At 46.3% G+C, this 27,626-nt stretch overlaps 2 protein-coding genes across 2 annotated transcripts in view; one reads left to right on the forward strand and one right to left on the reverse strand.

The window, feature by feature from the left end:
• Window positions 1-27,626, reverse strand: part of Mtor (mechanistic target of rapamycin kinase) — a 123,897-nt gene that overhangs the window by 44,803 nt on the left and 51,468 nt on the right. Inside the window, exons 29-30 of the mRNA XM_005317451.5 lie at window positions 5,177-5,252; window positions 1,169-1,308 (exon numbers count right to left, since the gene is read on the reverse strand). Coding sequence (XP_005317508.1) covers window positions 1,169-1,308; window positions 5,177-5,252 — 216 coding nt within the window. The remainder of the gene's footprint in view (window positions 1-1,168; window positions 1,309-5,176; window positions 5,253-27,626) is intronic.
• On the forward strand, window positions 21,515-27,395 carry Angptl7 (angiopoietin like 7). The gene is made up of 5 exons (XM_005317450.5): window positions 21,515-22,165; window positions 24,450-24,550; window positions 25,077-25,271; window positions 25,889-26,087; window positions 26,238-27,395. Exons 1-5 carry the CDS (start codon window positions 21,796-21,798, stop codon window positions 26,405-26,407), a joined length of 1,035 nt encoding a protein of 344 aa, XP_005317507.1. The 5' UTR covers window positions 21,515-21,795; the 3' UTR covers window positions 26,408-27,395.

Here is a 27,626-nt window from a genome sequence, read left to right on the forward strand (position 1 = left end):
GAGAAACTGATGTGACTCCCTTTTTGAATATAAATAAATAATAGCAGCTTCCACCTCATGGCCTATCCTAAGGAAGGGGGGCGTGACCCTTGTCCTTGGAAAAACCCACAGAGCCTTTCTAGGCCATACCCACCCTGTTGAGTTGTTTGTCTGCAAATAACAGGAGAGAGCTGCAGCACCAGGTATCCCCGACTCAGTTAGGCTAGGTGAGGACCCATAGCAACCCCCTAGCAACCACCAATCAGCATGAGACAGGGAAAATACCTGGGATGCCAGATGACCCCCCAGTAGTTTATGGTGGTTGATAACATGTTGGGAAACCATGTAGTTTATGGTTTAATCCGTACACCCCTCACAGATTAAACCAATCAGTTCAAAGGAATCCCTCTCTTGTACTAACCAATCATCCTTACCCAATTTGTTCCCACCAGTGAATGTGCTTGCTAATCAATGTTAAGAATGGCGTTTGATTTTCCCGTGGTATGGAATGATTTGCTGTGTGATGCTGTGACACATAGAGTATCCCCCCAAAACCTATAAAATTTCACTGAACAAAGGACCGGGACTCACTCCCTGGGACGGTTGTGAGTCCAGGCTCGAGTTTGTAATAAAGACTCTTGTGTGATTGCATTGGATTCAGCTCCTAGAGGTCTACTGAGGTCCCATGAATCTGGCATTACAGCAGCACAGCATTTTGTTTCAGTCATTTAAAACCACAACTGAGCTATTAAAAACGACAGCATGTGGGGCTGGGGCTCAGTGGTAGAACGTTTGCCTTGTACGCATGAGGCACTGGGTTCAATCCTCAGTATCATATAGAATTTTATTTTATTTTTTTTAATATTTATTTTTTAGTTTTCAGCAGACACAACATCTTGTGCTGAGGATCGAACCCGGGCCTCACGCACGCCAGGCGAGCGCGCTACTGGTTGAGCCACATCCCCAGCCCCCATATAGAATTAAATAAATAAAATATTGTGTCCATCTACAACTAAAAATATTTTTTTAAAAATGGCAGCATGTCATTTTGCTTTAACTATTTCTTTCTTTATTATTACTATTATTATTATTATTTAGTACTAGGGACTGAACTCTGCCACTGTGTGGGGGAAGACTCATCACCAGCCTCTCCGCCTGCCAATCAGGCCACCATCCCCATGAAACTCACCACTCGCCCAAGGCCTCGAGGCAACGCATGCGGCCAAGCATGAGCTCGGGATCATCCTTGTTGGTGTCCATCTTCTTATCATAGGCTACAAGGGCATCCTCCCACTCGTGCAGTTTCTCATACCAGGTGGCCTGGATCTCCTGCGGGTCAAGACAGAGAGTTGCTTGAGGCACAGAGAACAAGGAGTGGCAGTTTAGATCCCAAACCTCCCTCTCACAGCTCGAATGGACTTGGACTGAAAAGAACTTCTGCCCACCTGGAGGTAAGTTGTTTAGTGGAATGGAAATGCCCGCTGCTTGGCACACTGATGGGGAACAACCCTGGGCCCTGGGACAATCTGAGAGCACCTATTTCATCCCTGGCACTTCCTGCCCAGACACAGGGGTCACCAGACCACAGCATGTGGAAACACATGCGAGGACAGGGGAAATCATTCAGGAACAGTGAGGTCCCTGACCAGAGCTCCTGCAAAGGTACCAAGGCCAGAATCTGCTGGAACACTGCTGCTGGGCTGCGTGGCAGGGATGGAAGCTGTTTTCCTGATGAGCCAGGAAGAACAGGCCACATCTGCTTATTTGCTGGAGGCAAACAACTCCCTTTTAGAAGTCCCAGATTCTCGGCATTCTTAATACATATTTAAACTTTCAGGAAATAATAATTTAAAATACAATAGAACACTACCACTTAAAATTCTTTGGAAAACCTTTGCCTTCTCCAGCCTCCCGTCCAATGTTCCTCCTGTGTAGCACTTGGCAGCTTTACTAGTGTCAGCAGCCAAGGAAGTGATTCCATCACGCTGGCAGATGGAGTGTGCCACGCCGATGGTGAGTGTCACCCACATGAGTAAGGGGTGCTGCGATCCTGAAACTAGAGACCAGGGTTCGCCACATGGTCAGACGGTCTTATGTGTCTTCCGTCTGCCTTCCACCTCTGTCCTCTGGCTTCTTCATCAGCTCAATAAATGACTATTTCTCCATCAGACCAGGGTAGTGGCCCTCTAGGGAGTTCTATAACAATATGATTCTGCAATGGAATCTGTACAACATGATGCAGGACCTACATTAGTTTTCTCCCATTATTCTCTTCCCCTTCCTATCTCCTTTTTTTGGTACTAGGGACTGAATCCAGGGATGCTTATCACTAACCCATATCCCCAGCCCCCTTTATATATTTTATTTAGAGACAAAGTCTCGATAAGTTGCTAAGTGCCTCACTAAGTTGCTGAGGCTGGCTTTGAACTCGGATCCTCCTGTCAGCCTCCTGAGCTGCTGGGTATACAGGTGGGTGCCTTGGCACCTGGCCCTATCCCCTTTTGAGACAGGATTTCACTAAATTGCTTAGGGCTTCACTAAGTTGCTGAGGCTATCCTGGAACTTGCGATCCTCCAGCCTCAGCCTCCCAAATTGCTGGGATTATAGGCACGTACCATGGTAGCCGGCTCTTCCTCCCTTTCTAAATAAAACTATTTGTGTAGTATGTACGCTGACAGCCACTCTTCTGAGCTGCCTGAAAGAACCTTTTTCCTGAAAGTCAATAAGGAGGTACAGCCAGGTGCAGTGGCATACGCCTGTAATTCCAGCAGCTCAGAAGGCTGAGGCAAGAGAATCGCAAGTCAGAGCCAACCTCAGCAACTTAGCGAGGCCCTAAGCAACTCAGTGAGACCCTGTCTCAACATAAAAAAGGGCTGAGGGGTGACTTAGTGGTTAAGTGTCCCTGGGTTCAATTCCTGGTACCAAAAAAAAAAAAAAAGTCATAGTAGAATAAATCAGACATAACTTTCCTATGCTCACATATGAGTTACACAACCAGTGAAACTCCACATCATGTATGATTACAAGAATGGGAATTTATACTTCCATGTATGCCAAAATGCATTCTACTGTCATGTATATCTAAAAAGAACAAATAAAAAAACAAAATAAGGAGATTGCTTCTGCAGATCGTTAACTTCTTTCTACCTCTTTCCCCTACTTAGTTTTGGCAGCATCAATGTCCTACCTGTGGTCCCTGTACCAGCTGTTGGGGCTGCCACAGCCAGCCTTCCCCCACTGCCAGCGGGGTTGCCAGAATGGGCGTTTGTGGCTCCATGCCCATTTTAGGTAAACTAAGCTTCATTTGCTAAGACTGCCTAGATCATGCCCATTACGCCTACACATGAAAGACAAAATCTACAAGAGTGACTTACAGAGACAGTGTAAAATGAGAAGCCCTTAGATGAGCAGGAGCTTCCCGTGCTGGATTTCTATACCAGGAGCCAATGAGCAATGCGTGGCATGTACCCGGTGAACCAGCAGAAAGGAGCAGGGGCAGCATATGGAGCAGGTCAAGTAGGGGGCAGGATATTTTGAATTGCAACGAATTGCAGAAACTATAAGGTTTAAGCAATGAATCACACAAAATTCTAATGAGATTGCTGTTACATAAATTGTGCTGAGAAAGCACAGGCTCTGCCAAGAAAAAGCAAACCATTGTCAAGCTTAATGTGATTCAGCTCCCTAAATATAACAGAAAAATCCACCGTGGTTTAGCAGTAATCCTGGAGCTAATGGTCACCTTAAGAACCTGAAGATGCAGGAACTTTCATTGAAGCTTGGCATTCTGAACCAGGGTACAAACTGTCTCTTGGCAGATCACCTGAACACCAGATGTGTGTAGAGCCCTTGTTTCAATCAGTACTCACTGGAATCCAAGCTCTAAGGATGTCAGGGCAGAGCACAGTGTAGTCTAGTGGAGACAATAAACGCCCCTGGGCCTGCTTCTTCCCTCTGCAAAGAAGCACTGTGGCAAAGATGGACCAGACAGTTCTTCCTATTTTTTCATCATCTGGAGAGATGCTAACTTAGTCCAGTTACAGATAGTAAATGCTGGAGATGAAAAAGATCGCCTTAAAAGTCTTAGTCCAGTTACTAGTCCTTCTAGGAAGCAAAATGCTATGAGGTACTCATTTTCTTAATTCTAATCTGTGGCTCTTGATTAAGGCAAGCCATCACAAATGACCTACATGACTCATAAAGGACTCCTCATCAATATGTGGACCCAGAGCATCTCAGCCTTCCAGGAATTCAATACTAAGTTCATTAAGTTATGCTTTATATATTTTTGGATTATCAAAGGACCCTCTCCAGACCCTTAAGAGTAATGAAAATAGTTTAGTATTGGTAGGGCAAAGACAGCACAGAGAAGCAGCTATGTAAGCAATAATGGAATAAAAAAATCCTTCAACATTGGGCATAAATTACAGAATGCATTTTGCCTGGAGAATTGTCCATATTTTCTTCCAGAATGTATACAGAATGGTCACTGTGGGCCAGACACATGTCATCTGCCACAGGGACATAATAACTCAGGTTAAATGCCAGGCTTTGAGTCCAGACTGCCAGGGTTCAAGTCTTGGTTCTGCCATCTGTTTGTGTTGTCAGCTCAGATAGATTCATTTTTTTTTTTTTTTTTGTACAGGGGATTGAACCTAGGGATGCTTTACTACTGAGCAACATTCCAGACCTTTATTTTTTATTTTGAGACAGGGTCTTCCTAAGTTGCTGAGGGTCTCACTAAACTGCTGAGACTAGCCTCCAACTTGCAATCCTCCTGCATCAGCTTCCCAAATAGCTGGGATCATAGATATGTGTCACTGTGCCTGGCCCAGTCAGGTTCTTAGCCTACTGGGATCAAGGTTTCCTCTGGAAAACGGATAAGAACAGTAGCTACTGCATCGCATCATTGAGGACTAAATTAGATGAGGTACATACAGCACTTGGCAAAAGGTGAGTAACACACTAAGCTTGATAAATATCAGCAATTTTTTATTAGATTCTACCCTCACCATTTATGTTCGGTTTGAATGTAATCCCTAAGGCCATTGTCTTTAAGATACAGGCAAGTCAGTGTTATACTGTTACAAATTGGGAAAGAACAAAAAACGGAAAGTAACTTTCTCAACATCTTGGCCAAGTGCCTCCCTTGCCAGTTCTCTACCTCTAGCTTTTCTAGAAGGAATGAGGCACTCACCAGCTCTCCAAAGTGCTTCATGGCGTATTCCAACACCCCGGCAGCTGCCTCGGGCTGCTGTAGCTTATTATTAATGCTGAGGAAACAAAAGGAAGAGGGGGGTTACACTTGGTGAGTCTGAGGCAGGAGGCGTGGGCTGTTGGGGGGGCAGATGGCTCACCTGAACGCAGGGATACAGTAGGGCAGATGCAGGGAAGCCTCAATTACCTAGCACCATCTGGAAGGCTCGGTTTGAAGGGTTTCATATGAGAAAAGTTTTTTGACCTGTTCTCCCTAATTTTGAGGAGCAGTAAAGTGAATGCTAACACGTGGGGCTCTGAGCCTGTCACCTAGCACAGCCAGATTTCCTCTCAGAGGCTGTCAAGCAGGCAGCACACATCTTTTTTGTTGTAGCAGTGCTGGGGACGAAACCCAGGGCCTTCTACATGCTAGGCATGCACCCTACCACTGAGCTACAACCCTCACCCTGCGTATCCGATGTTTTTAAAAAATAATTATTTTTTAGTTTTAGGTGGACATAATATCTTTATTTGTTTTTATGTGGTGCTGAGGATTGAACCCAGTGCCTTATGCATGCCAGGCAAGTACTCTACCTCTGAGCCACAACCCTAGCTCTTTGCATGTCCATTTTTTTTTTTTTTTTAAAGAGAGAGTGAGAGAGAGGGGGGCACAGAGAGAGAGAGAGAGAATTTTAACATTTATTTATTTTTTCTTAATTCTCGGCAGACACAACATCATTGTTGGTATGTGGTGCTGCTGGGGATCGAACCCGGGCCGCACGCATGCTAGGCGAGCGCGCTACCGCTTGAGCCACATCCCCAGCCCCCTGCATGTCCATTTTTTAAAAATCTAAAATCCTGGGCTGGGGATGTGGCTCAAGCGGTAGTGCACTCGCCTGGCATGCGTGCGGCCCAGGTTTGATCCTCAGCACCACATACTAAGATGTTGTGTTCACTGAAAACTAAAAAAAAAAAAAAAAAAATTAAAAAATTCTCTCTCTTAAAAAAAAAAAAAAAATCTAAAATCCTGGATCCCAAACTGTCCCCACTGTAGTGCACAACCACATGAGATTCTGCTGAACCTTTAACTCTTACTTCTCATCAGTTGCCTTCAGAAATAGGAAGAACCCAAATCAATGAAAAAGTCAGACTCTAGGTACAGAGGCTGAGCATCCACCCATGCCAACCCAGGGGCGGGGCTGGGCACTGCACCAACTGCTCTCCGACAGTGCCTGGTATCTTCGTAGTACCTCTAAAGGGACCAGTGAGTTCCTCAGGCTGGCCTCTGGTGAAGAAGTGCTTGTCCCTAGGATACTCTGTTTGGCTGATGTCACCTGCAGGCCCTTGGGGCCCATGGAGCTGCACCCATGTGGGGACAGCTGGGCAGTGCCATTGGAAGGCCTGATGTCTGGAGCTGGTTAATCAGGGAGGCCACATGGGGCCCCCAAAGCAGGAGAGCTTCGGGGCTTAGACCCTTGTTCTAACAGGAACTTGTACAACTAAACCCAGCACCAACCACAAGCCTGAGCTGTGGAAGAAGGGGAACAGGGAGAGTGAAGAAGCAGGCTGGGGACAGCCATAGAATAATGATTTCACCAAAAATGAGACATATCAACTTGGGAATCTGGACTGATTTAACAAGCAAGGATCTGGTTTATTGCCTTGAGTACAAACTGTCTACTTGAATAGGATTAATATTCAGTGGTCTGGGGACAGGCCAGGATTTGGGTTTGATGTGGTAATATGGTAAGAGATTGCTGTTATAAATATTATTTTAAAAATCCAATTCCATCACATTTCTTCCAATAAAACTGAGAAGGAACTGCTCAGAAATCTGATGAGCTAAAGATGTTAACATTTGTGAAAGTAACTATCAAATGGCCCAGGTTTACAAAGTGCATTTCAAATAATCTTTCCAACCTGTCACTCCTTTGGCCTCATGTATCCCTGCGTCTGTGGGGAGAGAAAGGTAAGATCAGCCCTGCCTTACTTATCCCCCTTAATGGGGAGATAGAGGCCCTGGAAGGGCAGTGATTTTCCCATAGGGAATCAGGATAGCCCTGCAATATCTGCAGTGATTGTATGACTGATAAGAATAAACAAGGGGTGCAGCAGCTTTGGTTTGGAATAAGATAGATTCCTGGAGGTTTAATTCTGCCACTTACAAACCAGTCGCCTTTTCTAAGTTTTGAACTATCTATAAAGCAGGGTAAATCCTACCTCCTCCACAATCTTCAGGGAAATGAATGGAAATGAATGAAGTTGTTAGAGACACATTTCAATGCTTGTCCACAGGTAGGTTTGAGTCTTAAGCTAGCATTAGGGATCACCAAACTAGCTCCAAACTCTTCTGAATAGGTTATTTGGGCATCCAGGCTCCAGCCTGTAGGATCTGCAACCAGAGGTGGAAGTCTGTGCCATGTCCCTCTCTTTTGCTTGTAGGAGTAGACAGGTAATCTGATGGAGGAATCTAATGGGAGGACACACTGGTGCTTCCTGTACTAGTCCTAAGCAAAGCAACAAACCAGAATGTTCTTCATAAGCTAGTCTGCTGCAGAATTCAGAAATATTTTTCATCTCCAAAAAGTGAAACCAAAGCTTCACAGTTTCCTTTAGTTAGCTCTATGGAGCTTTCTACATTAAGAATGAAACCAAATCAAAAGGGTTAAACTCTATCCTGGGTTTACTGCAAAGTAGGTCCCGATGCCTCTTGGCTCAATCAGTCTGGTACTAGACTCAGGTCCACTCACAGGGGGAGGTGTGAACTGTATGGATAATTACCACTACTAGGTGTTAAGTGTGTCATTACTTAATTCCTTGAATCCAAATATAGTTTTAGGAAGCATTAGGAAAACAGAAAGCCTGTATAGAGCTTACATGATATGTAATTATATATTTCCTATATGCTCTTCAGTGGACTCTTGGGGTGGCCTTCATTGGGGTAAACTCCTGGAAGGAGAATAAAACTGTTCTGATGTAGAAGATAAAGTACTGTTTGCCCAAGCAGAAGGAGCAAACTCTAAGAAACACACATAAAAATCCAAGAGTTCTAATAACTGCCTTCCAATCTTGTGTTCTAGAACATGTTCTACTTTCAAGAACAATTATAAACATTACCAAAGCTTGACTCATTTGGGGGATAAAACAACACAAAACCAAAACCAAATAAAAGCCTGTTCTTAATCTACTCAGCCACTAATCATGCAGAGAGCTTAACAACAATTAATCAGAAGTAGGAAGTAGTGGTTAGAGTCCTCAAAGGAGAAATTCAAACATGACTTTAACACTGCTGTGGCTTTGAAGTGCCCCCTCCACGACAGACCAGCACAGCACTGCAAACCAAAGATGACATTTCATCATGTAGCTCTGACTCCTTTAAGAGAAAGCCCGACTGAGTCATCTTCAGTGATTGCAGGGGACAGGGGCCTGCAGCAGGGCTTAGCTGGAAGGAGAGAGAGAAGCAGGTGGGGCTCCATGGGGAGCTACTAACCAAGCTTTCAGCAATGCCATGATACTTGGGGTTGCACACTGACCTGCACAGGACACTCCTAGGTTTCTACTCTGGGCATCAATGGGCACCCATAATACCTGTAAACTAGGTGGGTAAAAGCCAGGGAGGATGTTTAAATTAGTCAACTCTCTCTATAACTTGCTGTACAGGAGAAGGGAGCCCTCCTGGGCCTTCACATTAACTCCCCCACTGACACTGTGGCAACACCCCCTCTGACCCCAAGCTCCTACCCATTTCTATTTCCTTTCAGAAGCTACTAATACACCTTAATGCTTCCCATGTGACAGCTGGCATGCCACCACTGCAGGCTTTTTTGAAGCAGCTCGTTGGAGGCTGCCAGGCTTAGAGGCCTGGGTTGCAAAATGTAGAATAAAGGCTCTGTGGAAACTCAGGAGTTCCTACTATAAGTCCCTAGTTTCCTGCTTATTAGGTTAACACAGGGAGTCATTTGAAATATTCCTCTCCTAAACTCGGTTGTGGTTTTATGAGGCTGAAGGGAGACTGCGTGGTCAGCTCATGTGAAGAAGTCACCTTTGCTCACAGCTCCCTTAACAAGGAGCTCCTGTTTTATGGGGCAGCTGGGAGTTTTAAACACTCCCGTGTGACCCTCAGTCTGTCCACGTTAATGCTGGAAGCTTATAAAGGCAAATCATTCAAAGCCCCAGCTCAACAATGAGGAACGTTTAATGGCACAAACCAGACCCCATCGATGCCAGTCTCACAAAAAGGACCCCACAACAAACAAGGCTCTGAGGCTTGGGCAGCTGGGTGCCCACAATGCGTAAGTGAGGGGTGGACCAGAGCACCCATGTCCACTCCACCTGCAGTGGCAAGAGAGACTATGGCACAAGCTCTTCTCAGCTGGGAAGTTCTGATGCCCACTGCTCTCTCCGTGGCTGTGCAGTCTATCTGCAGTCTCCATTTTCCGGGGACAATTTCCCATGATCTTACATAGCTATGAATCTATGGAGCAGACAGACACAGCCTGCCCCAAAGTAAAGCCCAGAGCCCACAAATGAACCTGGTGTTAGAAAGCTAGACTGAAAAAAGAACAGAGTGAACTGGGATCAGCAGCAGAAGAGGCATATTCCTTCTTGTGTATTCCCTACTCTGAGGCCAAATTTTTACTGAAGGAGGCTGAGTTGAAGAGCTGGAAAACCCAGGAAAGTGCTCTCGAGCATTGAGAAGAGTGAACTAATAAGGATAAGCAGCTGCCTGGATGCCTACAAAGACCAAGCAGATCACACACAATGCCTTCCTCCCTACTATGTGCAAATGCAGAGGCCCCGAGAGAAGAGCACTGGGGCATGCTTGTGCTTTAGAGGCGAGGACCATTCGCAGCCTGGGCAGGTGGTCATCGAGTGGTGGCTGAGAAGGCGGGATGGGAGCATAACCTTCGACTGTGACCCTCTGCTCGAGCTGTCCCTCAGTGTTCTTCACAGGGAGCAGGAGGGTAATGGAGGACTCAAGATCTCAACGCTAACCCAGAGCAAAGCAGCCTGACACCATTCCTGGCCCCCAAAGAACACTAAGGGTTTCCTTCCTCAGTTGCTGCTCCATGGCCCTGGACTGAGGTGAAGTCTAGGCACTGGCTTGGTTGTCCTTCCTGGTGTGGCCCTGATGGTGATCCCCTCACCTCTTAGCCTCAGCACCTTGGTGACCTCCAGGCACAGTGTGAGGGGCCTCCATGCCAAGCCAGGGCAGGGCAGAAGGTCCTCGGGCAACGGAGCAGCTGCAGCACATCTGGGAGCGCGGTGGCCCCCTGGGCCCCCTCCAGGCCCTCAGGAGGACATTACCTGACTGCTTCCATGTGATGGGGCCTCCCTCCTCCTGTCTGACTATTTCTAGATTGGACTACTGTCTGCATTTTGTTTGGTTCCTGGTCAAGGAAGAATTCTCTGAATTCCCATGGCTCTTGGTTGGTGACAGTCAACAGGGGACTGTGGCAGGACTGAGTGGGGCATCCTGACCAGCTCCAAGACCACCCTGGACGTTACTTTGGGTTCATTCCACCGTATAAAAAAGTTCTTCTTGTTTCTTTTACAGAGTGGAAACTGCTTCAGATCCCCCTCCCTGCCCGTGTCACTTCTCCCAGCACTGAGACTTAGCTCTGTGCCCAGTGACTGATTAAAAACAGAACAGTCTGGTGCCCTGACAGAGACAAGACAATCTGGGGTTGGCTGGGCCCTGATGTCTTCATCAGGCAGCTCCTCTGAGAAAAGGAGATGGTCTGAGGAACTCCAGGGTGGATCTGCCTCTTTCTGAAGAGTACTTTAAAGCAGAGGACAGCAATGAAGGCAGAAGATGAGGTGAGAACACTGGAACTGCGGCACACAGGAAGCAGCGGGGAGAGTGGAGGTCAGAGTGGCCCACCTGAGAGCCAGAGGCAGGTGACGAAAACAGTACCCAGGTCTGGTGGAGTCTCTGGTCCTTTCTCCGTATTAAGAGAGAATCTGCCCCATTACAGGGTTTCAAACCTGGCATGTGCTCCTGAGCTCTCTGGGACCAGGGTACAAAATTCTTGGTGTGAGTGAGGTGGCTGGCTCTGGACACTCCAAATAAGTTCCTGAGGTCTTAGCCCCACTGAAGCCTCAGGCTCCTATTGCATCCTGGCCCTCTGCTGGTCACAGTGATTAGAGGACAGGCTAAATCTCCATGTGACAAGGTGTCAGTTCTTAAGAATAAAAAAGACACAATAATATTCAAGATGTGAAGAGGGGGCAAGAAAGTCTGTCTTTTCAGGGTTGATGGAGGAAGTGTACCTTTTTCTCTTAATTAAGAAAAATTGTGGGAAGGGAAGTTCACTGCAACAGAATCACCATTTTGAAATAACTCCACCTGCACGTGTTCTGTAATAATTAATGTGTGTTCTCTACACAGTGGTGACCAGGGCAATTTTATATTCTGCCTTTTCACATAACACATGCATTTTTCTCTTTTCTCAGACTCTTTATAATTCCTTTTAAAGACAGAGAGGTTGTGTCACCTGCTGATCCAGGGCTGGCTGAGAGAAGCACCTGTTGAAGCTGTGCTGCTCATGAGCTCTCAGCTCAGTGAGTGACCTGTCCTCTACAAGTCTACAGAGTTGGCTCTGGGAATTGGTGTCCACCCCCCACCCCCGAGGACATACACTGCCCAGAGATGGGCATCCTCCACACCCACCCCAGGCTCTCCTGGCTGGACAGGGCCTCAGTGCCCTAGCACGACCCAGCATGGAGTACAGAGAGGTGCATGGTCCTAGAGTGTCGAAGCACAAGCTCTGTGCTGGCTGCGTTGCCAACTGAGGGCCTGTCAGAGGTGTGCTGTAAAAATGATGAACGGCCTGTCACATTTCCAGGCTCCGGCTGATTTAAGGAGCTACTGGCATGCGCATTGCTCCCAGCATGTCAGCCAGTTAATTACTTCCAACTTTATCTTTCTTGTCAACACTTCTTGACAAATTGGCCATTATCTTTTTATTCTACAACAATGAGCACTGCTCCTTTTCTGGTGATGCCTGGAGGGTTTTCTCCCCCTTTCTGCTTCTTATGTCCAGAGTGAAATGAAGAGCTCTGGGAGGGACTATTACAAAGAAGCTGTTGGGAAAAAGAACAAAAGCGGGGAGGCTGCATTGACCCGTGCTAAGCTGATTTCCATCTACCTTAACTCAAACAGAGAGCAGAGTTTGGGAAAAATCCACATTTCTTGGCTTCTGAATGTCCAAGAGCTCTGACTCAGTCTATTGTACGGATGCAGCTGAGAAACCAAAATGAAGTGAGCTGGCACCTTGTGACCTGGCAGCCTCCAACTCTCCGCATTTAATTGTATAAGCAGATATGAGTGAGGCTTCCACTGTGTTAAGGAGTTGAGTCCACTGTAGGACGGTCGCCTGGGATCAAAGGGAAAAAAATGTGCCTACCTTCTCAGTGAGGAAAAAGCTGACATAAGAGAAGTGTGACACAATATAATCGGAGAACCTAGATTCCCAGGCAATGAACTATCTGAAAGAATTTCGAGAGCCAGGTGCAATGGTGGAAGGCTGAGGTAGGAGGATTGCAAGTTCAAAGCCAGTCTCAGCAACTCAGTGAGGCCCTAAGCAACTCAGCGAGACCCTGTCTCTAAATAAAATATAAAAAAGAGCTGGGGATGTGGCTCAGTGGCTAAGTGCGTCTAGGTTCAATCCCTGGTACCGAGAGAGAGAGAGAGAGAGAGAGAGAGAGAGAGAGAGAGAGAGAGAGAGAGAGAGAAAGAAAATTTTGACAGACCATTGGTGTCACCACTAATAATGGGATGAAATCAGAGGCAGCCAGAGGCAGAACCTGAACCTGTTCTAAAATGTCCACTTTCTTCACACCTCTGAAATCAGGATGCAGCACACAATTCAAGGTTGAATTCAACTCTCAAGCACAGTTTAACTGTAGCGGTTTGTCCCTCCCCCCCCACAGGAGTTCATAAAAACCAGAGGCTGTTTCTCTAACTCACTGTTAGGAGCAAGCCCCATTAAATCTCCTGGTGTTCCAGAGGAAGTGCCAGATGCTGAAGACAAGTGGAGGCTCACTACGGAGATGCAGCGCATTTCTCCCTTACTGTGCAGCAGTAAAGTCTTCTAGCTTCAGGAGACACCCAGAATGCATCTCAGCTTGCCTGCTGTCAGGTGGCTTCTGTACTCAAAAGCTGTCCTTGGGCTTGTAAGATCTCGACAAGGCAAGCTATTAGGGGGTGAACCCATGGGAAGTCTCTAGAGCAGCCAGGAGTCAATTTATGACCTCCTGATGCTGATGAGGATTGACCTGTGGGGCACTGGAGAAGAAAGGGGCTGGAAAGATATAAGCGGAGCTTGTGCCTTCACTACACAGGTGCCCTCTGCCTCCTACATGCTAGGCACACACTCTCCACTGAGCTGCACCCAACTCTTCCTTCTTGAGGCTCTTCTACAAGGAGCACTTGTTCCTAGAGGCACACTGGCACCTGTGCAGTCAGCGTGACCCAGACAGGGGATTGTATTTTGCTGAGCAAATCCTCCCTCTCTGGACCTAAGGCTTTTCCCCCAGCAGCAGTGCGAGATGAGGACAAGACTGCATACCTTTTCTGGAAGCCAGGAAACAACTGTAAAAGCATGGCTCTTGCTTCCAAGGAGCACAACTCTGACACCTCTGAAACATGTGTTTACAATTAACACACAGAGGGGAATTTGCTGGCCCTTCTCACCCTTCTCCTACAGACTGCAAAACCCTGCCACCCTTGCCATTAATTGGTTGCTCAGGAATGACTGGCACACATCCCCTGACATTCTTAAAGAATGACAGGCATGTTTCCAGTTTGTGGTGCCCAAGTCAGAATGAAGGTGGCCCAGCACTGAAGTCACGGGGTGGCTGGGGCACGGATTTATAATCTTGTCCTGCAACCCCAGCAGGGTCTTGTCTCTGGCTAAGAGTGAGCTACTGAAACTGCAATATAATGAGCTTTGATTCCCCTTTGGGACAGATGAAACTATTAGGTTCCTAGGCAAATTTTGGAGAATATAGCTATCTAGAGAAAGGCTGGTTTAAAAAAAAAATTTTTTTTTTTGTTATAGATGGTCACAATATCTTTTATTTGTCTATCTATCTATCTATTTATTTATAGGTGGTACTGAGGATCGAACCCAGGGCCTCATGCATGGGAGGCAAGTGCTCTACCACTAAGCTACAATCCTAGCCCAAGATAAGGCTGTTTTTATGGAGAGATGTCACTTTCTTTGTTCCTTCTTCAACACTGGTGATTGCCCATGACCCCTCAGGCTGATGAAGGCAAAATAATTTCTTATTTTATTATTTAATGTGCTATTTACACAGGCCTCCAGAATAGACAGGAGTGGGATCAAATCCCCCTCAAATACTCTGTGATCCTGTTGCTAATATTCACAAGCAGAGGAGGAGGGGTGAGACTCAAACTGGTGGTTTCCAGGGGAGTGAAACGATTCTACAGAAGGATGCCACTTCAAGTCACTGACTACAAAATGACCTCAACTCTTCTAGTGCTTACTTTTTTTCATTCTATGACTAAGACCTAAAGGAGAAAAATGGACGCATAGCAGGAAACAATGTGAGGACCTTACTATGACCAAATACGGAAATGACCATGGAGAGAGGATGTTTAAGGGGCGGGAACCTCTGACTGGGGCTCACAAGCTCGACAGGTTCCAACAGAGTGCACAGATTGGGATGGAGACACACAAAGAAAGGACAAGACAAGCTGAAATGAGTGCTGCGGAGGAGAACACGATGAAGAGAACAGCGAGTGTCCAGGGAAGAACATGGGACTTATTTCAGATTGGGAGATCGGGGAAGGCTTGTCCAAATGATCTACTTGATACTGCTGGACGTGGACTGTGTCAGACTCTGGTCTGTGTCCCATGTGTATCACCTGTTTTTAGATAAACTTTGGAACTGAAGTCTACTAAGTACACAGGAAAGCATACACCTAAGCAAATGGCTCCAGGAACGAGTGTTCACACATCCTGGAATCTCCTACCCAGACCAAGAGAGCCCAGTACGCCGCGCATTAGGGCTGGGGTTGTGGCTCAGTGGTAGAGCACTTGCCTAGCATACGCGAGGCACTGGGTTCGATCCTCAGCACCACATATAAAAATAAAGTTCATTAAAAAAATTAAAAAAAAAGAGAGCCCAGTGCCCACTCCCCAGCCTCCTCCCCAGGGCTAACCACCACACCAACTTCAAAGGTTGGTTTGTCAGATTTTGAATGTTGCATGAACACTCTGTATGAGGAGACCATAATTTACCTAACTGCTAATGGACGTCTGGGTTGTTTGGTGCTTTGCTACTATGCGTGATGTTACCACCCACGTTCCTGCATGATTTTTTGGGAGCATGTGTGTTCCCATTTCTGCTGAGAAAATACCAAGAAGTGGAACTGCCGGGTTCCAGAGTCTGTTCAGCTTTACAAGACACTGACAAACTGTTCTCCCAAGTGGTTTTACTGCTGACATTTCCACCAGCAGTTCGCCAGAACACCAACTGCTCCACGCTCCTGCCGACATTTGGTATTGAGTCTTTTCCATTTCAGCTCTCTGGCTGGAGTGCAGGAGCATCTTACTATGGTTGCTATTTGAATTTCCATAATGACTAATGAGGACCAGCCTTCCCTGGGTTTACAGGCCTCTGGAGATCCTCTTCTGTGAACTATGTGCCTGTTCACATCTCTTGCCATGTTTTAGATGGGCAGCTTTTCCTGGTCTTATTGTTTGTGAGTCTTTGCATACTCTGGACACAGTACATACGAGAGTCTATGTTGGAAATATTTCTTGCCATTTCATTCTCTTCATGGTGTTTCCTACGAATAGAAGTGAATACTTCTCCTTTATGATTGGCTAGAGATTTTGGTGTCGTATTCAAGAAATCCTTGCTTACTGCAAGCTCTCAAGATACTCCCCTTGTCTTCTATGCCATCTTCTAGAACGTGCTTTATTTTACTTTTTAAGTTTCCCTCTTCTGAACTTGAGGTTCTGTGCATGTTGTGAGGGAAGGATTGAGAGCCTTCCCCTGGGAAACTCTCAAGCTGACCCAGCTGTACACACAGCAGACTGTCATCTCCTCACCATTCCACAGTGCTACCTTGTCATAGATGAACTATCCACATTCATGTGGGACTGGACATTTAATTCTGTTCCAGAGTTGTCTATTCGTCTATCCTTGTACCAAATATACTGACTTAATTACTGTAACTTTATGACAAATCTTGATATCTAGCAGCACATTTCCTCCAAATTTATTCTTATTCAAAAATGTCTTGCGTTTGTGACAACATGGATGAACCTGGAGGACATGAAGCCAAGTAAAATATGCTAGACACAGAAAAAGAAATACTGTGTGAAGTCACTCAATGCAAAGTCTAAAAAAGTTGCTCTTGCAGGAGTAAGAACAGAATGGTGGTACCAGGGCCTGGGTGGCTGGGGAAGGGGGTGCTCCCTGGAATTGGGGAGATGCTGGTCAAAGGATACAAATTTTCAGTTAGGAAGAATGTGTTTAAGAGATCTATTATACACAATGGTGACTGTAGTTAATTGTATTCTTGATAAAATGTTAATTAAAAAATAAAAACTGTTTAAAACCGCCAAACCCAAAATTGTCTTAGCCCTTCCTAACCTTTTGATTTATTTAGTCTAATCCTCACAAAAACCCCAATGAGGTGAGGTATCTGGGGTTCTTTGATTTCTTGTTTTCAAGGTTTTTTTGGGATCAAGCCCAGAGCCTCATACATGCAAGGTAAGAGCTCCACTACTGAGCCTGAACCTCAGCCTGAGCCCCAGCCCTACCCCCTGGTGAGGTAGTTCTGATTTTTATCTCTATTTCAGGGATTGGAAAACTGAGAAGTAATTTTCCCATGGTCATAAGGAGCTATCAAGTGTTAGGAAGGGAACAGAGGTCAAATTGGTCTAATTCTAGAAATAACTACTTAAGCTCTTCATGTCTGACTCCTGAACACAACAGCCAAGGCATTTAGCATGAAGGTATACAATTAAAAACATTCAGTGGGCTGGGGTGGTGGCTCAGTGGTAGTGAGCTTGCCTAGCACACGTGAGGCACTAGGTTTGACCCTCAGCACCACATAAAAAATAAATCAAGTTATAAAAGATGCTTAAAAAAAACTGAGTGCTCTAAGTTACTGATTTCCAGTTAAAAATCTTATTTGGCAATCACAAAAGGCTGCTTTCCTGGTAAGACTCTGGAAAACAAAGAGATAAAAGGCCAAAGCTGCTTGGATTCCTTCCACAGCCCCTGTTTTGAGAGGGAGAGTCACACTCTTCACCTGGACACATGGGGTCCCCGAGGCTGGCTGCTTTCCCCATCTTCTGCTTTAACTCTGCTGAACCCGTCTCGCTTCTGGACTCTCAGGCCACGTGCACAGCCTTACCTCCCCCCTCCCCCCCCCAAGCACGGCCTTTCACACAGCTGCCCTGTGCTCGGATGTCCTCCCCATTCCTAGCCACTTTCTCCTCTCCTTTAGTATGCTTTTTCTGGGTACATGTGCTTGGGAGGCCCTCCAGGGCCACCTGGGTTGGGCACTCCTTCCCCACTGTGCTTTATTCCCACATCACATTGTCCTGGAGTTCGCTACCTGTCTTTCCAAGACTTTCCTAGACTACGAGACAACTGGGTGTTGGAAGGGGCTGATGGGGGCTGGGGTGTGTGCACCATCATTGTGCTCTGCTGCCTGAATGTTGGTTAACAGATTTGATTTTTTTTTTTTCCCCTAAGAGGAGTCCTGAGAAAAATGATTTTGTTTCTGGTGCTGGGCTTTGAATCCAGAACCTTGTGCATGCTAAGCATGTGTTCTACCAGAGCTATAATTATACTCCCAGTAAGAACAATGACTTTCAGTAGGTCCAGGGCATATTCTTTGGTAGAGATAGTGCATTAGAAGGTTTAGGGGGGGCTGGGGATGTGGCTCAAGCCATAGCGCGCTCGCCTGGCATGCGTGCGGCCCGGGTTCGATCCTCAGCAGCACCACATACCAACAAAGATGTTGTGTCCGCCGAGAACTAAGAAAAAATAAATAAATGTTAAAATTCTCTCTCTCTCTCTCTGTCCCCCTCTCTCACTCTCTCTTAAAAAAAAAAAAAAAAAAAAAAAAGAAGGTTTAGGGAAGACGCATCTACGGGTACACCTTCTCTGATGGACTCAAGCACCCAACTGAGACAAAGAAGGACTGAGTGAGTGACAGAAAAGCCAGTCAATGGCTATGTATGGTTTGGCAGGCTGTGATCATTGTTGTTGTTAAAAGCTGGCTTATTAGCAGGCTGTGGCTATTAAAAAATGTTGGGGGCTAGGGAGATGGCTCAGTTGGTAGAGTGCTTGCCTCGCATGCATAGGGCTATAGGGTTCAATCCCTAGCACCACACATACACACAAAGATATTGGTACTAAATCAACAGTGAGACAGCCCCCTCTGAGACAGACTCATTTCATACTGAGACCTGGGTACTAGGGACACAGCTTTCCTCTCTTTCCAGTATTGAAAGTGATGTTTAGCAGCAAGCAGAGGCAGGGTATACCAGAAAGGAGGAGCACTTTCCCCACTGGGGCCTCCTCCAGCAACTGAGACTAGACTCTTCAAATGGTTGGAAGGAACCCACCTGGAGGCCCCGATCTCTCCACAACTGTCGGGCTGCTCCCCTGCTTCCAGTCCTTGGCCAGCCTGGGGCAGTGCAGCTCAGATCTGAAGTCTTCGAGAACCTCCAGTCTGGGGGGAAGCTCACTGGCTCTTTTTATGAAGAAACCAAGCTTTATTTTCATAAACATCCTCCCTAGGAGCAGCAAGTTAGCTCTCTCTCACCATCAGTGAAATGAGAAAAACTATATGGTATCCAGCCCACATTTCTCACATTTTCTCAGTTAATTCTCATTTTCTTTTTCTTTTCAGTAATAATAGTTACATTTATTATTATTATTATTATTATTATTATTATTATTATTAATTTTGAACTGCAAACATGTGCCTAGTATTAGGCTATAGATTTTTTTTTATTAGCTACACATGACATTACAATGATCTTGGCAATTCATACATTTGAATCATTGGGGTAAGTTAATTCCCATTTTCATGGTTACTGTGCTAGATGAAAGGTAGACAATAGGATGAAGACAGCCTCACCGAGAAGGGAAACCACTGTAGTCCCCCAGGTCTACAGCTTCCCTCTATGGATTCAGCTGTGCTCAGGACAAGGGCGGACTTGTCCTTCTTTTAGAAATTCAGAATCCAGGACATCACAGGGTTGTGTATGTTTAGGAAATTAGATAATATTTGGGCATGAGAAATACCCTTAATTATTTTTTTCAAAGTTTGGAGGAATTTATTGACATTTGTGCAGCTTAGGTAATTTAAAACAATCTTTGAATAAGAAAAGTATCTGTGTCCAAGTTATGCCTAACATTAGAAATAAGTTTCCAGAAGACAAATGTCAAGAGGACAGACATTCATGCTAAGAGCTAGATGCTTTCTGACCCAAGTTTATGAACCCTCTCCTAAAAAGAATTGCTACATGGGTTACTAATATGAATGAATGATTCATTTTCTGCTCAGATATAAAAACTAATTCCTAAATTTTCCAGTTTGGATGAGTGAAGCAGCAACTGGGAAGAATAAACAAAAGCTGCCTGGAATTTGGAGCTCCTGGGTCCTTCACGCTTTTTCCACTGTGCTGCGGCAGAGCAGTCACAGGTGGGAGGGCTGTGTGAGACGCTGCATATGATTGCATGGTACATGGTACTTCTGAGGTGTGCGGTTGTACAGTGTCATCTGATGGCCAGGCGAGTGCCTCCAAGACCTCCACCTTAGCAGACCTTGCAGAATGCTAATCAACAGGGCAGACTTCTCCTTAGTGAAATGAACTCCACAGAGCTAATGAAGGCTGTCATGACCAGCTAGGCTAGACCTTTGCAAAAGGAATCAGGGACCACAAATAGTGCCGACTCTGAACTTCTTGGAGCAGAATGATGACAAGCTTGCTGTAGGGTGCTAGCAACAAGGGGATAAAAAAGATGAGGAATGTGAGGTCTACTTGAGCCCCTCCCTACTACTTTTCAATTTAGAAACAAAGAGTTGTTTGGTTACTCCAGCTGTCCAAACAGGAATCTCTCTCCAGGGAGCTGGAAGCCCTGACTGGAAAAGAGCTCCGGGGATCATGGCAGGCAGAGAAGAGCTGGGGCCTCAGGCTGGAGTGGGGAGGACCCATGCTGAGTATTAGCTGTCAAGCAACTGCCTCAGTGGCTTGCTCTGCAACTGTTTGTTCCAAAGACAGCCACTGTCCTAAGGACATCTGTATGTAGTTTCAGTCAAAAGCTTCTTTTTAAGAATGTCTGTTAAAATTTCAAGATTTTACATTTGTCTTCAAAAGAGCAGTGTCCTTCAAATATAGTGTATGAAAAATTACATGTTTTCCATATATCGACAGAAAATTAATTTCAAATTACAAACACTACTGCATAAAAAAAGAGAAATGAGGTTTTTGATAAGAACTTAGTGATGGGGAGTATTTTCTCTATTCTTTGATACATGTTCCAAGTTTTGAACCATGGGCCGAGGGGAGGCCTGTTCTGCTCTGCCTGGAGACTGACAGCGTAGGTGACCAATCCAGAACCACACCTGGCACGGCTGAGTCTTCATTGCTGCTGTGATCTTCTAACACCTCCTTACAAAACTGTCAAGCGTGAGAAGCCAGTATTAACTGGCCTGTTCTTTGTTGAAAGAGAAAGACAACTAACTGCACACCCCATGGATGCAAACTACAAAGTCTTTCTTGCTTCTTAAGAGATTTACTCTGTCCTCCTATTTCTAGATCTTTCTGAGTTGGAGATTTTAAAACCTGAGACAGTGCTAAAGCCAGGTTGAATAAGGATTGTGGAGAACACTGAATGATGATCAGAAAAAGGGCCATCCAGCCTAGTTGACAGCATACTCCGCAGGATGCTGAACTACATTAGAAGCTCATGTAAACAGCTTGGATTATAGTAACAGGCTCCCTGGGTGAGTGGAGTTTCATTCCCAATTCTCTCTCCTACCTCGCCTCACCCCATGGTTACATAACCTTTAGAACGGAATTTGGAAATCCCTCTGACCCTGCCTGCCTGCTGACAGAGCAGAGCCAGTGGCTGGCAGGGGCATAATCTAACAGGCAAAACTGGAAACACACAAATTCACAGTCCTCCGTCTCAGCCCAGAGACTGCAGGCAAGGAAAGACAGACTCGCCCAGTCTCCCTCCTCCTTTCCTCTGGCCTAAGTTTGCGCTGACTTCACCGGACAGGCACCTGACCCTCCCAGATGAGGTGGGAGGGGTTATGGCACTGTGCAGGGCCACCGTGGGGGTGGAGGTGCAGGCACAAACAATATTTAAGATGCTGACTTGGTGGAGCATTCACGCTTGGGAAGGCAAGCCACTGGTGTCCAGTACACTCCACTTTCAGAAACTCAAGCTTTGACAAAGGCTACGGGAGGGCAAGGAAAGAAAGGGGACAACGAAGTGTGAGGCCATCCAGAGTGAGCGTATAAGGTGTGAGCAGCTCCTCAGGCCTCCTCTGGGCCAGTCCAAAGTTCCCCAAAGGCAAAGCCTTCTTTACCAGGCCCACGAAAGATGCTGAGCAAGACTCTTGCAGCTGGGACCTGGCTCTGCATTTTCATTGTGGCCTTTGCCAGCCACCCAGTACAGCCGCAGAAGCCCCCTAAACATAAGATGCCAGCAGAGCTCAAAGCGGCCTCCTGCTGTAAGGAGGTGAAGGAGCTCAAGGCCCAGGTCGCCAACCTAAGCAGTATGCTGAGCGAACTAGGCAAGAAGCAGGAGAGTGACTGGGTCAGTGTGGTCATGCAGGTGATGGAGCTGGAGAGCACCAGTAAGCGCATGGAGTCAAGGCTCACAGATGCCGAGAGCAAGTTCTCTGAGATGAACAGCCAGATCGACATCATGCAGCTCCAGGCGGCACAGACTGTCACCCAGACCTCAGCAGGTAAGGAGCTCACACCTTCCCTCAGAGGGGATCCTGGTCCACAGCAGTGCTTCTAGACAAACTGCTCATCAGGGCAATTCCTGGGGCTCTTTTGGGATATACTTTCCCTTGAGGAAAGATTTATGAAGCAGCTCTTTTGGTTTCTGCTGTTCTAAAAATGTACCCAGTGCCTTCCCAGGTCTCTGAATCTCTCAATTCAGCATATTATGAATGCATGAATTCTCACCTTGGAGTATTGGGCGATTCCATGGTTTGCCCAAAGTGACACAGCAAGTCTTAGAAGAAGGGTTGTCATCTTTCTGATTGGGATAGCTATGCCACTTCCTTCTCAAGAGCTGTTGACTACACCCAAATCCCAAGGAAGCAGGAACATCTGTTGCTCTGGATGTAAAGTTTTGTCAAAACCAGTTCTCTGGTGTCCTTAAGATTTAGCAGGAATGGACACTAATGGAATTGTGTGTCCTCTTTCTGCAAACCCACTCCTCTCATTGACGTAGAACTCAGTGTAGAGACTCCACCTGGCCTGTGAAGAAGCCCTTTGTGCTCAGAAGGGACAGGCTCCTCAATTCTGATGTTTCCATTTCCCTCCATGGTCTCAAAATTCTCCCAAATATCATATGACATAAGTAAGTGCAATGTTGAATATGGATTTTAATGGCTAAAAATAAGGCACATTTAATGTTTTATTTTGCAAAACAACTTTCAGTTGCTGCTTAGCTTGGCACATATGGGCCATCATGAATTTACTATTTAAGAGATACATTTGGTTTTCTGAAATTACTAGGGAAATATTAGTTGAAAGGAACACATCCTATAGACAATGTAATTTTAACTAATATAAAAACTATTGGTTATATTATAATCCAAATTGAGAACAGAGACATGATTAGCTTCTAATGAGTAAGTCATTGGTTACCCTTGGTTTAAATGATGGAAAAGTTTTAAACATGAATTTAAGCTTGAAAATCCTGTTATCTAAACCCACATGTACTAATCACTTCCTTAGCATGGAATTCCTGACCTCTGGCTTGGGATTAAAAAGGATTCTCAGCCATTTTGCAGACAAGTGAGTCCTGATTTGATCTGAGAAAAGAAACTGATGTGTGGAAGGTCAGGCTGGACAGGAGTCTGATGGAGCCGCTTTCTGCTTCTCCGAACCAGAAACTCTTACCACCCAGTAAGAAGACTCCTGGAATTGAACTGTGGCCCGACTGCCCAGCCTCCCACTGGTCTTGCCCAGGACACCAGTCCTTCCTTTTTCTTGTCTGGCACCAGGTGCTGAGCCACTACCATACTCCAGAAGTCGGCAGCCCCTGGAACGAGTAGCAAGTTCAGACTTTGACTAGCAACAGGAAATGCAGAACTCTGAGGGTGATGGCAGGGTGCTCTGGGAGGAAACTGAGGCACTTCAGACAGCTCTCATGGTGGCAGTGTGGCCATCAGTGTTACCTTGTGCTCTCTCTAAGATCCCAGCCGGAGAAAACAATTCTCAAGATATCCTAGACAATGAAAGCTCTTTGCGCTTTTCTCTCTGAATCCTACCAGAAAGGCTTTTTCTTCCTGATGCTCTTTGATATTAGAACAGGAGAGAGCCTGGTGCAAGGCCACAGACCCAAGGGCAGCCAGCAAGCATTTAAATCAACCCCAGAGGGAAAAGAAAATCTCATTTCCTTCTTTTTAACAAAACTTTCAGGGGAAGGCCTCAAGACATTCCTCGGGGTTGGCTTTCCTTTGAGGATCTAGCATTATTAGGTGGGAGGGATGAGTTATGATATCTACCTCCCTTGAGCAGGATCTCAGCTGGCAGCAGCCACTACCTCTGAGAAACACTAAAAACAAACACAGGAGCACCATGGAAGCAGACCCTCTGAGACACTGCTGACTTCTCATATCATAGAGGTGATAGTCCAAGAGCCTGGAGCTACTCACAGGGGCATCGGGCACATGCCTTCACACATGGCACCATTCCTAAACTTCATAGCCTAAACTACAGCAGGATAAATAATTTACTTCAGACAACCTGAAACCATCTATTTGACCTGGTGACGTGATCCTGGTGAAGGGCTTTCCCACCCTCTACCCCACCAGTGAGGTCAAAACACGTTCCCTCTTAATCTCCTGATGCCAGCTCTCCAAATCCAGATACTGCCTGGGCATTGACACCTGTGGGCATCCTGTGGTAGAAACAAAGCCTCTGTCTTTAACTGCTCGGTTTCACGTGACAGGCAGCCCTGCCTGCCATGCTGTCGAGCCTTTGCTTAGCCCACGTGTGCTCTGTTTGCAGATGCCATCTACGACTGTTCCTCCCTCTACCAGAAGAACTACCACATCTCTGGGGTATACAAGCTTCCTCCCAATGACTTCCTGGGCAGCCCTGAGATGGAGGTGAGATCATTGCAGCACACTGTTCTCCAACATTAAAGGCACAGAGACAACAGGGATGGTCATGGTCCATTGAAAGGGAGCCTCAGAGAAGCAGACATACAAACCACCAGAGAGCTATGCAAAGCTCACCTTCTGGGTCCGTCCCTGGCCCCTTCAAATCATCATTGGCCAAACACCAAACCTTCTAACATAATTTTTATAGCCACCAAATACTAGTTCAAATCTCTGCATGTCCTAAAGCAGTTACTTTTTGGAAGGAGAAAGAACATGAAGGGGACATATTATAAGCTGTACACACACTCACCCCCATCCTTGATTTGGACAATTCTTTCTAAGCAAACTACCACCCAGTTCCAGCTTCCCAACACTGGGGACAGCACCGCTAACACAGGGAGCCAGTATGACCATGGGAGTACATTCATTGCTAGCTCTGTAGGGACAGGAAAGAAGGTGGGCAGTCTGCACTTTCTGATTAGCTTCTAATGAATAAGTCATTGGTTACCCTTGAACATCCTTTTTGTTCCAGGTGTTCTGTGACATGAAGACTTCAGGTGGGGGTTGGACCATCATTCAGAGACGAAAGAGTGGCCTTGTCTCCTTCTACCAGGACTGGAAGCAGTACAAGCAGGGTTTTGGCAGCATCCGTGGGGACTTCTGGCTGGGGAATGAAAATATCCACCGGCTCACCAGACAGCCAACACGGCTCCGTGTGGAGATGGAGGTGAACTCCAGGCCTGGGGCCCTGGAGCTGGTCCAGGACCTTTAACACTACTGTGCATGACTCCTTGTCTGTTCAGTTGAGATCAAACATTCACTAAGACAGTTTTCTGCAGGGTGTAGTTCAGTTGAAGAAGAAAAATTTTTCCCCCTTTCTCAGCAAACCAGGCCTGTGAGTAGCACAGGACAAAGCTGACACAGGCTACGACAGAGCAAAGCTGTTGGCTGGGCAAAACACCATTGTCTCTGCTCAGGCCCGGGGCATGAGGTCCTTAGAGATACTGGTTGGTGGTCCTCTAGAAGGCCTTAAAGCATCACCACATCCTCGTGTTGCTCTTATTACATCTGAGTGGGATTCAGCAAAAGTACACATCTATCCCTTCAACCAGGAACATGAAACCTTTTGTCAAGGCCTACGGTGAATCCAGAGAGTAGTCAGACCAGCACCTCGCTTGCTGATTCCCAGCTAGTGTGCTAAGCAGGAGGAAGCAAGTGACAGGTCTTGCTAGATTCACATCTAGAAAAAGATGTTTGGCTGTAGGGCTGGAGCGAGAGGAGCAGTACAGGGAGGGTATGACAGCAGCACTCTGCAGTCCCCTAAGGCTCTGATTTTCCCCACAGGACTGGGAGGGCAACCTGCGCTATGCGGAGTACAGCCATTTTGTTCTGAGCAATGAACTCAACAGCTACCGCCTCTTCCTGGGGAACTACAGTGGCAACGTGGGCAACGATGCACTCCTCTACCACAACAACACAGCATTCAGCACCAAGGACAAGGACAATGACAACTGCTTGGACAAGTGTGCCCTGCTCCGCAAAGGTGAGGGGGGCGGGTGGGAAGGATAACCCACCTGCAGATGTTGCAGCTGTGCAGCTGGAGCTTGGGCTCTGGAGTCCCTTCTGCTCCGCCCTGTCCACCTCAAGGGGAAGGCACACCCAGCTGACCAGCCCCATCTGTTTCTTGTGCCAGGTGGATACTGGTACAACTGCTGCACGGACTCCAACCTCAATGGGGTTTACTACCGCCTGGGGGAGCACAAGGAGCACTTGGATGGCATCACCTGGTATGGCTGGCATGGGGCCAACTACTCCCTCAAACGGGTGGAGATGAAAATCCGCCCGGAGGGCTTCAAACCCTGAAAGGAAGCTGCTGTGGAGCCGGACTGCAGAAAGACGCAAGCAAAGACTGGGAAGGAAGGGCAGAGCCAGCAGGAAGAGGGTATCAAAGGGCAGGGGAGGGAGTGGCCTGTAATTCCCAGGTGAGACAAAGGCTCTTAGAGGTGGACAGCAGAATTTTGGTTCATGTGCTGCTGAAGCAGGCACGTGCACCTGATGAAATTACATGGATGTTACAGTACATGGGATGAAGGGTTTAAAAGCAATGGGTCCTGCCACATCCTCCTCAGGGGGAGACTGTGTGGGCTCACTCTGCCCTGATCCCTGCCAGAAACTTACCTATGGGAAAAAGTAATCATGAGCTCACGTTTCCATTTTCTCTAAGGCATAATTCCTGTGAATGCAAAAACCAAATCCCTTTGCTGAAAAGAACTGTATTATTTGATTCTCAAAGGAGGCCTTGAGTATTACAGGAAGGAGCAAGAGTAGGTACTGGAGGAGAAGAATTTCTATTTTAAAATGCAATAAAATTACCTTCAGAAGTCTACACACTTTTTAAAAATACAAAAACTGTTAGGCTAGTGATGAGTGCCCCAGGGTGGACCTGCTGGGAGAAAACTCAAGACCCTGTGCCTCATGATCAGACTCTGGGTACCTTACTGCTTACCTGTGTCAGGCACCACTGAAAGGGAGGACATGGGGTCTGCATGACAGGGATCACCAGCATGAGAAGAGTATAGACCCTCATGGACGCTTGCACAAAACCGCCTCAAAACATTCATAGTCAATTCAGATAAGTCTATTTTTATTAATTCCATAAGAAATGGGCTCCAAGAGCTTCCCTTTTTTATCTTGTCTATAAGAAATGGCTGAAAATGAAGGTAGATGGCGCTATGGCCAACAATTCATGCTGTATATAAGCACCTTGCTTTGGTAAAACAAAATGTTGAGTTTTTGTTTTAAGCATTCGAGGTATCTTTTCCTTCTACAAATAAACACTCTTAAAACTTGAGTATTTTCTTTTAAAATCATTATTACTACCACTTAGAATATGGTAAAAAGTTCAACTTAAAAACCTGAGAGTGCTGGGCATGGTGGCGCATGCATGTAATCCGATCTACTTGTGAAGCTGAGGAAGGAGAATTGCACGTTTGAGGATAGCGTGGGCAATTAAACAAGACCTTGCGCCCCCCCCCCCCGCCAAAAAAAAAAAAAAAAACTGGGGGGAAAAAAAAGAAAGAAA

This window comes from Ictidomys tridecemlineatus, chromosome 11, assembly GCF_052094955.1.
Source record: "Ictidomys tridecemlineatus isolate mIctTri1 chromosome 11, mIctTri1.hap1, whole genome shotgun sequence".
In the NCBI taxonomy this organism is placed as follows: Eukaryota; Metazoa; Chordata; class Mammalia; order Rodentia; family Sciuridae; genus Ictidomys; species Ictidomys tridecemlineatus.